The sequence below is a fragment of the Parambassis ranga genome, chromosome 22, assembly GCF_900634625.1.
Source record: "Parambassis ranga chromosome 22, fParRan2.1, whole genome shotgun sequence".
NCBI lineage: Eukaryota > Metazoa > Chordata > Actinopteri > Ambassidae > Parambassis > Parambassis ranga.
The window spans coordinates 15000199-15014007 of NC_041042.1; the positions used below are offsets into that span (position 1 = coordinate 15000199).

The window sequence follows — 13809 nt, forward strand, 5'->3', positions numbered from 1 at the left end:
CGGAAGGTTGGTGGTTCGATCCCAACTCCTCCCTAGTCACTGTTGTGTGTATCTAAAAGTATCTAAAAAAAAAAAAAAAGCTTGAAGCAGCACTGTAACTGAAGTCTCTGTTCTAACAGATTCAAATGTTAAATAATTGATATTTGTGACTTTAAGCAGACAATTACAAAATTATTCAGTTGGTATTTTTTACTTTCACCTCAGTTGACGGGATGTGACATCACATTATGTTTAAGCACAAAACTAGTATTCCACTTTTGAGTGGACCCCCTTTGTGGTCAAGTTATTGCAAGTGTGACAAGAAGCCCCGGTCTCCCCTACTTTTAATTGAGCTGACGAAACATTAAGACCTTATGATCTATGAGAAGTTTCTACACCCAAGTGTTAAAATGTGGTGTCTCCACTAATGTAAAGCAGGTTTTTTTATTTTACACTCAACAAAACTATAAACGCAACACTTTTGTTTTTGCTCCCATGTTTCATGAGATGGACTTGAAGATCTAAACTTCATTCCAGATACACAATATTACCATTCCTCTCAAACATTGTTCACAAATCTGTCTAAATGTGTGATAGTGAGCACTTCTGCTTTGCTGAGATAATCCATCCCACCTCACAGGTGTGCCACATCAAGATGCTGATCTGACATCATGATTAGTGCACAGGTGTACCTCAAACTGCCCACAATAAAAGGCCACCCTGAAATGTGCAGTTTTGTCTCACAGCAAAATGCCACAGATGCCACAAGCATTGAGGGAGCGTGCAATTGGCATGCTGACAGCAGGAATGTCAACCAGATCTGTTGCTCGTGCATTGAATGTTCATTTCTCCACCATAAGCCGTCTCCAAAGGCGTTTCAGAGAATATGGCAGTACATCCAACCGGCCTCACAACCGCAGACCACGAGTAACCACACCAGCCCAGGACCTCCACATCCAGCAGGTTCACCTCCGAGATCGTCTGAGACCAGCCACTCAGACAGCTGCTGAAACAATTGGTTTGCATAACCAAACAATTTCTGCACAAACTGTCAGAAACCGTCTCAGGGAAGCTCAACTGCATGCTCGTCGTCCTCATCGGGGTCTTAACCTGACTCCAGATCGTCGCCGTAACAGACTTGAGTGGGCAAATGCTCACATTCGATGGCGTCTAGCACGTTGGAGAGGTGTTCTCTTCACGGATGAATCTCGGTTTACATTGTTCAGGGCAGATGGCAGACAGCGTGTGTGGCGTCGTGTGGGTGAGCGCTTTGCTGATGTCAATGTTGTGGATCGAGTGGCCCATGGTGGTGGTGGGGTCATGGTATGGGCAGGCATCTGTTATGGATGAAGAACACAGGTGCATTTTATTGATGGCATTTTGAATGCACAGAGATACCGTGATGAGATCCTGAGGCCCATTGTTGTGCCATACATCCATGAACATCACCTCATGTTTCAGCAAGATAATGCACGGCCCCATGTTGCAAGGATCTGTACACAATTCTTGGAAGCTGAAAATGTCCCAGTTCTTGCATGGCCAGCATACTCACCGGACATGTCACCCATTGAACATGTTTGGGATGTGCTTGACCGGCGTATACGACAGCGTGCACCAGTTCCCACTAATATCCAGCAACTTCGCACAGCCATTGAAGAGGAGTGGACCAACATTCCACAGGCCACAATAGACAATCTGATAAACTCTATGCGAAGAAGATGTGTTGCACTGCATGAGGCAAATGGTGGTCACACCAGATACTGACTGGTTCTGAGTCCCCAGACCGCCAATAAAGCAGAAACAAAATGCACATTTCAGGGTGGCCTTTTATTGTGGGCAGTTTAAGGTACACCTGTGCACTAATCATGATGTCAGATCAGCATCTTGATGTGGCACACCTGTGAGGTGGGATGGATTATCTCAGCAAAGCAGAAGTGCTCACTATCACACATTTAGACAGATTTGTGAACAATGTTTGAGAGGAATGGTAATATTGTGTATCTGGAATGAAGTTTAGATCTTCAAGTCCATCTCATGAAACATGGGAGCAAAAACAAAAGTGTTGCGTTTATATTTTTGAGTGTATTTGAGGGATCGAGTAACTTGATGCGTTTTCAGGCTGAAGGAGACTTTAAAATAAGGAATGAATCCTGAGAAAAGCCATGTCAACGAGGCAACAAGAGAACTAAACGGATGTTTGGGTGTGTCACAAGCAGCTTTAAATCATCTTGAATGTGCTTCTTCCAGCTTTGCACATGTGTGCCTCTCAGATTCTTGAGTTTATTTGTGCATCGGAGAACCTCCGACGTCTTTTCCCCTCTCATAGACGAACCAGTTCCAGTCTGCTCATCTGTGGGTCGATGCTCATTCCCAGCACAAATGATTTTGTGAGTATGTTAGTATCTCCCATTAATGTCCAGCTGCTTATGTCTGATGGGTCTGAGCACACAGATAATATGGATAAACTAATATTCTTTGAATCACTTCAGTGGACGTTCAAGGCTGCTCGATGTTTCAGGCACATCCTGCAGCAGTATAAAAGTATACAGACACAGGCATGCATCAATATTTGCAGTGACTGCAGCAGCACATGATCACATGACATAACCACCTGACCTGAATGAGGAAGTAGTTTAATAGTAAATCAAAGTGATGGATGAAATTCAAGCTGTTACCCAGCAGACACTATGAGGAAGAGGTGTTGTTATTATAGGTGCAGGTGTCACTGGATATGTGAGAAAGTTCACACCTCTTCTAAAATATTCATCTCTGGATTCTTAGCAGCACAAAGCACTCAAAGTGTAGATGAACAGCATCCACGGGGCTTCAGAAGTGTGCTTGTGTTTGTATATTTCTAGATCTTTGTGTGTAATACCACCGAGCTGCATCATCATGACTCTGCTCAGGGTTTCCTTTGTGGTATTGTTGCTCTTATAAAGAGCCAGTGTATGGAAGGTCTGAACTGCATGCATGCATGCAGGCTGCGTTAGCAGCTGGACTCTTTTATGATGGAGCCGTGCTGTTGTTTGTCTTGCTGAAAGGCCTTTTTGCCAACAAAGCAGCAGATCATTTTACTATCCAGCCCTGAGGACACAGGATCAATGGTTTTAAAAAGAAAATCCATACATTTATTATGAGTATTTCTGGGCTTTTTTAGCCTCTAATTGACAGTTTAAGTAGTAAAAAGGCTGGATCCAAGCCTGCAAAGATGCATAGAGATCTATAGCCTTGTCAAAGTTACAAAAAAATTAGAATATTCCTTCCTTAGGGCTTCTTTACATCTTTACTTATTGGAATATATTAAGGAACATATTCCAAATATCAAATACAAACAAACACAATACTTTAAATAAATGATTGGGAGCTGTAACCAAATTGTTGTATATTCTTTAGGAAAGTCAGTTTACAACTTCCTGCAGCTGTGCTTCGGTCGATCATTTACTTTCTATTGTGTGTGTGTGATGCAGTCACATCCTGAATGGGAGGACTCTCAGCAGAGCCACGGTAAAGAAATAGTTAACAAAAGATGCAAAGGGCTGCGTGGGTCCGTCTGAGCATGTGCTGCTGGTGCCGCCGCCGCTAATGCTGCCGCCGCCGCTGCTGCTGCAGTGAAGTAAAATGTGTCAGTTTCCATCGGAGAGCAGAGACACCGTGGAGGAGAAGCCGGGGGGACAGCAGGCAGACAGACAGAGGACAGACAGGGCAGACTTCCAGGACAGGCTGACCGGACAGGGGGGGATGAGCTCGATCTGCCGGCCTGTGAGCTGAAGGAGACGCCGCGGAGCTCAGCGTGAAGGTAAAATGAAAACCTTTGGCTTGGAGGTGATTGATGTCGGTCTGTGAATGACAGTCCACGAACACACACACAGTGCGCGTCCGTGAGGCTTTCATCTGAGAGTGAAACTGTGGAAAGTGTTTGCTTTGCACCTGTGCACGCGTGTTTCCCTCTGTGGTGGATGGGTTTAGGGGTTAAGCTCTCTCTCCTGCATGTTTGGCGCACAGAGCTGCTGTTTCACCTGTTAAAATATGGATATGTGCGCTTTGATGGCGCAAGCAGTCTGCGCGTTTAAACGCGTCTCTTTGATTGCAGTGATATAAGAAACAAACATCTCTCAGGCCCGCCTGGATGAAATTCCTGTGAGATTTATTATTATGATTATTTGTAAAAGAAACCCGCATCGGACTGCTCAGTGGGAAGGAGGCGTGATGCTGCAGCAGCAGCGGCGGCGGCAGAGTCCCAGCAGCCGGGCCTGCGCACTGGCGCACAGGCGCACAGTTTCCAGGGACAAAATAAGATGACTTTGGCCATCCAGTGTAATTACAGCCAAGAGATTCAATCCTGTCATGAATTCTGCGTTTTGCAGAACAAATGGTGCCATGTGTGGGCTTTTTAGATTTGCAAAATCCCTCATTGATTCCATATAAAGCCTGCAGTCACTATAATTTGGGGGTGAGATAATCCCTGCTGCTGCTGCCTCTGTACTTTACAGTATATCCCGCCTCAGCCATACACACTGACTGTATTGACATTTTGGACCTATTTATAAAGCCTGGAATCCCAAAATGACCCCATAATAGAAACACACTGCTGGTGGACACTTGGGTGTCTTTGATGATGCAGAGAAAGTGTTCAGCCTGGTTACAAGTCTGATAAAAAGAGAGACTGAGCTGTCCTCACATCAGGTGACAGTTTGCCTCTTCTTCCCTAAAACCTTCACACTGCAGCAGCCAGCATCAATTATGCATTGTCAGCGATTGATTGTAAAGCTTCTTTGTCTGATAGCAGATTAACATGCGCATGCATCCCCCTCCATTAGAGGCATTACTCTCCACAGCACCATGATGACCATGTCAGTAAATCTCCTGCTTTTTCTGTAGCTGCTCCAAGATTTCTAATCTACGGGGCATGACCCACATGCTATTCAGGACAGAGGGCTTAGCTGCCGCCTCTTATAAGGTCTTTTATTATGATGGGAAAGAGCTCAGGAGCAGTAATGATTGTGAAGAGGTGATAAAGGGCGAGGAGGGGGGAGGGGGGTACATAAAGGTGATTCTGAGGTTGATAACGAGACAAACAGAGACAAGAAGAAGACCCCCCCCCCCCCCCAGCTTCACTTGACAGAAGACATTAAAAATCAGAGTAAATTGCAACACAGCATGCTGCAGGATAACGGAACACTCACAGCAGTCTGAAGGTTAAAGAGACTTACAGAGGTGTTTGATGTATGCAGGATGACCGAAGAGCTTCGGAAATCCCACATGAGAAAGGAGCTGTGGGTTTGATCTCTGGTTTCATTCTTGAGAATCCTCAGCTATTTCTGTCACATTTTCATGACCAAGTGGAACTCTGTGAATGTTTTCCACTGTGTCCACACGTCGATATCAGGCGTACACACAACAATGAGACATGTTTCTGTCTGTTTGTGTCTTTTCTTTTGATGAGGCAGATGCCATCATCAGCTAAAATTCCATGATAATGTTGGAATCGGTGGTGAACTCATGCAGGACATGGTAATAATGTTTCCTTGGCTTCCAGATAAGAGCTCATCTCTGCATCAAAGACAGGCAAAGTTATGCAAAAATGTACCATCACCAGCAATATATAGCCCTAATATTATTGTGATGTTTAATATTGATATAATTTTAAGGTCACTGATGCTGCTTTGGAAGCCATTTTTGTTTTGTTTTGTCCAAATTAGACTCAGACATTGACTCTATAACAGATATGGTTCTGCCATTGTGCTAAGGTGAGGCCACAATATCTCTTACTGCCATGTTGAAAAAAGACACCATCTTGGAACCAGAATCTGTGCAGTAGAGGTCAAGAGGTGAAGCCGCATCATTGAGCCAGTAGCTTTACAGTTGCGGAAGCAGGAAGCTAGTGCTGTGAGTCGACAGCCACCTGGTGGCCGGGCTGTACACACATTGAATACTGCTGTAAAGTCCATCCGGATTGGCGCTTTTGGAGCCAGCCCCTAGAGGCCACAAGGTGAACTGCAATTTTCTGGCTCCATGCCTGGGAGGTTCCTACTTGGCCTAACCTTAGGGAAGCTGTTATGACATCTGTTCTTATAGAGTCAAACCAGAGCTTTTTAAAGGTCTGTAGAGTGCCTATGTCCAACATGATGATCATCATCATCATGATCCTGTATATTTAATAGTGTGTCGCTGTATTATGTAAAAAAAAATTAGAGATGAAGGGTTTAAAACCTCTCATGACCTCGTGATTTGATGTCTTACAAATCAATTCAGCCTTTTGGATATGAAAGCTTTTGAGTGCAGCATGTTCACACAGAGTCCTCCTCCTCCTCCTCCTGCCTGCTTGTTTTGTTCAGGCTTTCACCTTGCAGATATAGAAAGGATGCCTACTATAAAGTTATATGAGCCTCCTTTGTTGACAGGCTTTTAGTCTCAGCCCTCATGGCGTCTCTCCAGCTCTATCAGAAGCTTTGCTGGGTTGTTATACTCAGATACTTTACGTGCCTCTGGGGCACTCTCTGCATCTAGGAGGGTAATGTGAAAGGGGGGGATGCAGAGCTTAATCAGCAACAAGAGTCCACATCATGGATCTGATGAATACTGAAAATGATCAATGCATTTTAACCTCTGTTACTGGAGACTGAAACTTCACTGTATTGATCGCTAAATCATCATCTATTTTTCTGTGTCTAAACCAATCTATGTATTCTGACAATTTGTGGACAAACCCGTGGAAAACTTTCCTGAAAATGTCCTTTCATTCAGTTATTTAGATGATAACTTTGTGTGTATGTCGGCAACACAAAAATAGGTCAAAGAAATGATCGGTTTGGTGCAGGAGGTCATCCATATCCTGACCTCACCAGTCCGTGAAATGGAGGCTAGCATACACATGCTAGCTGGGTGTCCGCATACTTTTGTCTATACGGTGTACATTGTTGTGGCCGTCGCCTGCTGTTGGGGTGCAATGGAAATCCATACTAAATAGCATAATGAATACTGACCATGTACATGAAGTGGTGGACTGAGACTGAGACTGGTTAATGGATGTGAAAAAAATGGTGTGTACAATATTGGTACCTACATTAGTAAAGAAGTAGGAAGGATCTTTGTACACAGCCATGATCTTAATGAGGTTCTTACACAAGCAGCATTGATGACACCACATTTCAGGCTCAAGGAGCATTGACAGGTGGTGATGTGGTGCTGCTCTAGCTCTCTGTTTTCAGCAGTAATCATCTTGTCTTTGCACTTGATGGGGATCTGTTTATTTTGTGCTGCCTCAGAAGGTTCAGTGCTCTTTCCATCCACCCCCAAGCCCTGGTCCATCTCTCAACACACACACACACCTCTTGTCGCTGAGCTCATTTTTTAAATAACATGTGCCCTATTTGGTCCTTGATTTGAAACGATTCAGTTGACTATATGAGGATTTTTCCTTCATACATAATTGATACAGGTTTGACGTTATTTTTAACTACAAGGAAATTCTTTGCTTCTTGTTTCCATCACTGGTGAGGACGCGGTTGTGAGGTCACCTTGGTCACCGGCACTTAGCGGTATTGGATACTGCTGGTTTCTATATGCTGGACCGCAGCCTCCCAAAGTGACCTTCTAAAAGTCTGCATAGGCCTGGGATCTGTGCCACAGAGCTCCAGCACACAGGCTGGGATGATGTGGTGTGGTGAGGTATGTGATGATGTGTTTACTTCCTGGTATTATCATGATGTCAGAGTTCACAGGAGAGGCAACTCCTCATGTTGTTTGATTATTACTATTATTATTATAATTATTCGACTTGGCAGACTTCCAGCATCAGTGCTTTTTTCGTTCTTTGTTTACCTGCTGTCAGAGGAGTGTCTGACAGACCTGTCATCCTTGTTTTCAACCGGAGCCCTCAGTGGAAAGCTTGTCCTCACATGCTCCCATTCTCAGAATCTCTGTTTCAATTTAGAGACGACACAGGTGGTGCCTACCCCACCAGGTCCCCAGACAAACCTCGCTCAGACTTCCCCAATCGCCTCGCCTGTGTTATGTCTCCCTGTGCTCACCCTGAGGTTTACAAAGCAGGCGGCTCCATCACATCTGCCATTGTGATCAATATCAGACTGTGATGTCCCGTAGCCGGGTTCAATAGACCGCAATGGCGAAGCGGGTCGCCACAGTGTGGGGGGCTGGCAGGAGTCTGGTTGATCAATACTTTTGTCCAATGATAAAGCCGGCGTGGGGTAGTCGGGCAGTGGGCTATATGCTACAGCAGCTGCAACAACAGCAGAATCAAATGGCAACCAGTGTGAGAAGCGTGTCACGCTGAGGCCACCAGTCGATAGATGTGCCTAAATACACACATCAAAAGGTTAAACAGGGGTGTCCTCTCAGATCAAAATCTGAATGTGGTAACCCTGTAATGATCACAGGGACCCCCTAACCGAGCCCAGCCAGGGACCTTTGAACACGTCATATCTCTCCTGTGATGCCTAACAAAGCATCAAGCATTAAAATAATATTATATAATATTAATAAAGCATTGGGTGTGACTCTTTTAAGGCCAGAAGGGCTGAGAAAATAATCATTCATGACTGATAAGGAATGGGAAGCCATGACGTAGCAAGTGTTATGACAGTACTAGCAATTAGCAGCTTAGCCACATGGCAGCTGTTACCATAGATGTCTGCATGTCTTTTTGAAATAATCTGAGTGAAAGGATATCCCATGTTGACTTTTTGAGCTCCATTATAAGCCACAATAATTCAGACAACAATGTGTAATAGCTCTGATAACTAACTGTATGTGTGTGTGTGCTTCAACAGGCCTCATTCATGTCTGTGGCAATGAGGAACTGTGGCGTTTATGTTCCCTATTTTAACCTGAACAAATTAATGATGGCCGTATGTATGTCCATTTAAAAAAAAAAACTTCTACATCTACAAGACTTCTAGCAGTAGGTCGACTGTGAGATGTGTGAGATTCCAAAATGTTCATCCTGGTGGGTGTGTGACACATGAACAAATGGTGTGTGTGTGTGTGTGTGTGCAGGCGATGGAGAGAGAGAGAAAGGAAGAGAAGGGGGAGCTGAACTGTGAAAGGAAAAAAGTGTGGGGAGAGTGAAAGCGTGTGATTCCCGGGTGAGACATGAGTGGGGGACGGGGGGAGGCACCAGGTGTGAAACAGATTGTTTGGTTCAATTACAGCAGGGCTTTGATGCAGAGCAAATATTATTTAATGGCGTGTCTATGTCTGAACAGTGAAAAGAAGAAGAGGTCCATGCTAGGCTACAGAGCCAACTAGCTCTGCTGTTGTGTGTTTGAAACTATTTTAAAACTGACAAACAGGTTAAAGACTGGAAGCTAACTGACCCAGTCCAGCTCGGATGGACGAGCAGGAGAGTGTTTCCCAGGGAGGCAGTGAAAAGATGGTATAAGTGGTTTATGGAGGTCAGTTGGTCCATCACTGTGGCCCAGTTCCTCACATGAAACCCTTGTGCCTTGTTTGGGAGAAATGTGCTAATCCCCATGGACTCGCTCTGGGGCCCAGCCAGTCAGCCTTTGAAGACAAAAAGAGCCAAAAAAAAAAAAAAATCAGCTTTTGTTCTTCAAACAAGCTTTTGTACTCGTAACCTCTCTCTGAGCTCGTATTTTACAGAGCGGTTATGATCCTTTGTATAACAGGTTGCTGGAATGACACAGTTTCCTCTGGAGGCATTGTATAGCAGAAAATATATATACTCAGTGGCCTTTTTAACTGTGTGGGACTTGAAGGGATGCTGTTTGCCTTTTATTGGACATGCGGTGTGATAAATAGAGGAAGCATCCAACCCTGCGTGGGCCTTCAGAAACCTGATACCAAGGCCTATGTGAGAGTGTGTGTGTGTGTGTGTCAAGCTGCGGGATTTGGAAAAAGAGCACATGATGTAGGCAGTCAGATGATAAAGCTATACCTTACATAAGAAACACCCTCAGTCAGTAAATAGCATCAACAGAGAGGAAAGGCCTTGGAGTTCAAGTGTCTGAAGCCCTGCAGACTCTAATTTAATCTTTCTGATGTCAGTAGGGTGTTTCATTTCTTTGTCCTTAATTGAACTATGGCTTGCCACCATTTATAATTAATCCTCACGATTTCAGTCCGTGGTGACGGGCCACACTGTTTTCCGAGTGGAACTTTTTGAGCAGCTATTTTCAACACGGCATGCATCACCTCCTCTCTTACCTCTACACAGATGTGAAGCTCCTGACTGTACGCTCCACTTAACTGATGTGTCTATTCACAGTGCAGCTACACTAAACTATGTTTTATTATATAAGTCAGTTAATAATAACCAGGATCCGGTTTCATGCTTTACACCGCACCGTTTTCCAGCTTTATAGTTGTGTTGACATGTTGAACTGCTGCAACAGGAACAGGAATGTGCGGTTGGTTTGATAAGGCGTTTCCAACATTGTTGTTTTTCTGTTTTCTTTCAGATCTGCATCTTACTACTATAAATCTGTGTGAAAGGAAGCAGAGGAAGAATGGTGACCATGGAAACCCCAGAGGCTCCTGTTCCTCTCACAGCACTGTCGCGCTGGTACCTCTACGCCATCCACGGCTACTTCTGCGAGGTGATGTTCACCGCCGCCTGGGAGTTTGTGGTCAATTGCAACTGGAAGTTTCCCGGCGTGACCAGTGTGTGGGCGCTCTTCATCTACGGCACCTGCATCCTCATCGTGGAACAGATGTACCTGAAGCTGCGCGGCCGCTGCCCAGTGCTGCTGCGCTGCATCATCTACACCTTATGGACGTACCTGTGGGAGTTCGGTACGGGGCTGCTGCTGCGCCAGTTCAACGCCTGCCCCTGGGACTACTCCGAGTTCCGTTACAACTTCATGGGATTGATCACTGCTGAGTACGCCGTGCCGTGGTTCTGCGCCTCCTTCATCGTGGAGCGTCTGGTCATCCGCAAAACGCTGCGGCTACGCTTCCATGAGGGGCCTGAGGATGGTTGGTCAAACCACCGGTCGGATGCTGGGGGTGGAGGAAGTGGGAGAAGAAGAGAGAGGAGCAGAGGGGCAGGAAATGATGCCAACGGATATCTTAAAGGGGAATGAATCACGGAACAAAACGGAATCTGAAACCAGCCCAAATCGCTCTGCTACACCTCTTCGCCCCTCCTCAGCCACTTTTAAGCAGCCCCTCCCACCCTCCACCCCCCTATTTACATGTATGGGGAGAGGACAGACGGCTACGTAGACTGGGCTGGTGTGCAGAGATGTAAAGAGTATCAGAAGAGTCCGAAAACAAATGTCTAACTGGGGCTTGGAAGGCCCAAAATCACTCACTGTGTCCTCTGCACGGAGACACAGGGACTCCATGCTGCTATGTTTACTGCATCTCATACCGCACCCACCCCATCTCCACGCGTGGGGTTGATCTTGAGGGGTCTGGAATGACCAGGATGATCCTTTCAGTCTCTCCTGTCGCACTGGCACCCTAGACAACAACTAGATTCCCATTAAAGAAACAAGAACTGCACATGCCCGTCCTGATGAAAGCAGAAGAAGCTTGCTGCATAGAAATCAAAATAAAAAGTAGCTGCGGTTGTGCAACGTCCTTTTAAAAATGTACATAATGTCCTTTAGTATTATACCAGCGTACTGTAGTAATGTAGCTACAAAAAGGCTCCTAAAGATCATACCGCCCCCCCCCTCCCAAAAGCAATGTATCAGCTTATGTCATAAAGAATGTTTTTCTGCAGATACCTACAATGCCTGAAAAAGAAATGCATGAGAGAAAAATGTCTTCCTATATAACACACATTTCTGCAGAGCTCATTCAGCGGCCATACTGAGTGTCTGCTCAGGAGGTCGAGCTGGTCTGTTAGACATCAGGGTTGACTGCTGGTTGTCTCCTTCTGACAGCAAGTGTCCTTGAGCAAGACATCAAACCCCAAACTGCTCCAGGTGAGCAGGTCATGGCCTTGCATGGCAGCTTTTATGTATGCGTGTGTGTGAGTGTATGTCTTATTAATATGAAGGCGCTAAATAGATGCAGTCCATTTAACCATGAAAGCAGGGACGCCTTCCTGGTGATGGTGATGATTATGAGTCATGGCTATCAGCACAAAGCAGTCAAAAAAAAAAACTAATGAGTCACAGTCTGCATGTCCATTATGTGTGCTTTGATGTTGTCTAAGATATGCCAAGGTCACTTAAAAGCCTCATTTATTAATTCTCATTTCTCTGGAAGTCAATGGAGAAGTGCTGCAGCATTCGTCAGCAGTACTAAGACGTAGCAGGCCTGGAGTTTTTTTTTTTTCCACAATGCACATTTTGTCCATGAGAGCACATATATGAAATGTTTATCAGTCTTAAGGTCCAATTGTTGTCACCCTTTCTTCTTCCTTTTCTTACACTAATGACCTTATAAATGACTGGAGTCAACTAAGATCCTGACTTCCTTTCTCTGGAGCTTCAAAGATCAAGAACTACAATCTACATCATGCATAAGAGACAGCTGACGCCATTGTTTCCGGATGGATGCGGTGCTACCAGTTTAAAACATGAAACATATAATCACTGGAAAGTAATCCACAGGAGGACAGTTTGTGTTTTTGGACTCAGTCATAACATTTTGTGCTGCCAGCAGATGAATGAAAATTAATAATAAACATCAAATGCTATTAAAAACAAAAATCCATCTTTTTCATAGCAGTGCACGTGTGACCTTCACCAGTGCAGTGTTGTCACCTGACTGTCTCCCCTGCAGGTCCAGAGAGGGTGGATGGCTGATCACAACACAACAGAGCTAGTGCTGCCACCTAGTGGACACTCTGAATGCTGCAGAAATATATCTACTATCTAATATAACTCATGAAGATAAAAAAAAAAGTTTTTTTCTTTTTTCAAATAATTAAAAATATTTTTTCTTCATACATGAATCAACAGGCTTAAAAGCAATAGAGGCTACTTACCCCCGCCAAACTACATTATGAGAACTTGGATGCAGCTAATGTCCAATGTTCTGCTGCTGTGATGAAACGTCACAAGAACATGCAAATCTAAAAATGTGTATTCTCTGCAATATGTTAGTGAAGGATGTGAATGCGTGTTGCACAGAGATACGCCGTCTCTGAATGTGCATGTACAGTATGTTAAACCTGATCTGATTCTCTGGTATTTTTACCTTCTGAGTGTGCATGTCTGAAAAAGTTTTGTTTTCTTTTTTTTTTCTCTCCAGATTCTGATTTTATCACACTGATTAATAACCTGGTCCCCCCCATGTACTTTTAATGGTTTAAAATAAAAAAATGTGCAGGTTTTTAGTGAAATGACTGTACTGTATATCACTCACTTTGATTATGTTTGTGTATGATTTATCAATATTTGGGATTAAATGTCTTAATTTGATCATAAAACCTGTGAGGTTCTGCGTGATTTTGCTTTTAAACAAACATTTGTGAATACATTTCCCACAATACACTTCACTACTCACGCACATTTAGATCCAAAAACAGATCTCGATCCCACTTCCTGGTTTCAGAAGTACAGAATTACATCGCAACAATTCATATCTATTTCTAAAGACACATATCTTCTTCAGTATTTAGGTGAAAAGAAATTTTAGCTCGGCAATCAGATGGACGTACCTCGTGACGTCACCCATTCTTTTCTGAGGTCCCGTTTCTTTACTTCCTGGTCGCCATTTTGACATGTTGGAGCCAGAAGTGGTCGCTGTTGTGTCCCTGTACCTGTCTGTGAGGAGAGAAACACTCACGCATGAATTATGAAGATGTTGCAGGTTGTTAGATAATATAATGTAGTTACTTCAGTGACATATGATAAAGATTTAAGTACAGTTGGCAGTAAACACTAGGCT

The 13809-nt window shown here is 44.3% G+C and overlaps 1 protein-coding gene across 1 annotated transcript; it reads left to right on the forward strand.

Moving 5' to 3' along the window:
* Positions 1 to 3508: 3508 nt before the first annotated feature.
* On the forward strand, positions 3509 to 13205 carry tmem229b (transmembrane protein 229B). Its single transcript, XM_028395688.1, has 2 exons — positions 3509 to 3775; positions 10419 to 13205. Exon 2 carries the CDS (start codon positions 10467 to 10469, stop codon positions 11040 to 11042), a length of 576 nt encoding a protein of 191 aa, XP_028251489.1. The 5' UTR covers positions 3509 to 3775; positions 10419 to 10466; the 3' UTR covers positions 11043 to 13205.
* Positions 13206 to 13809: the final 604 nt, after the last annotated feature.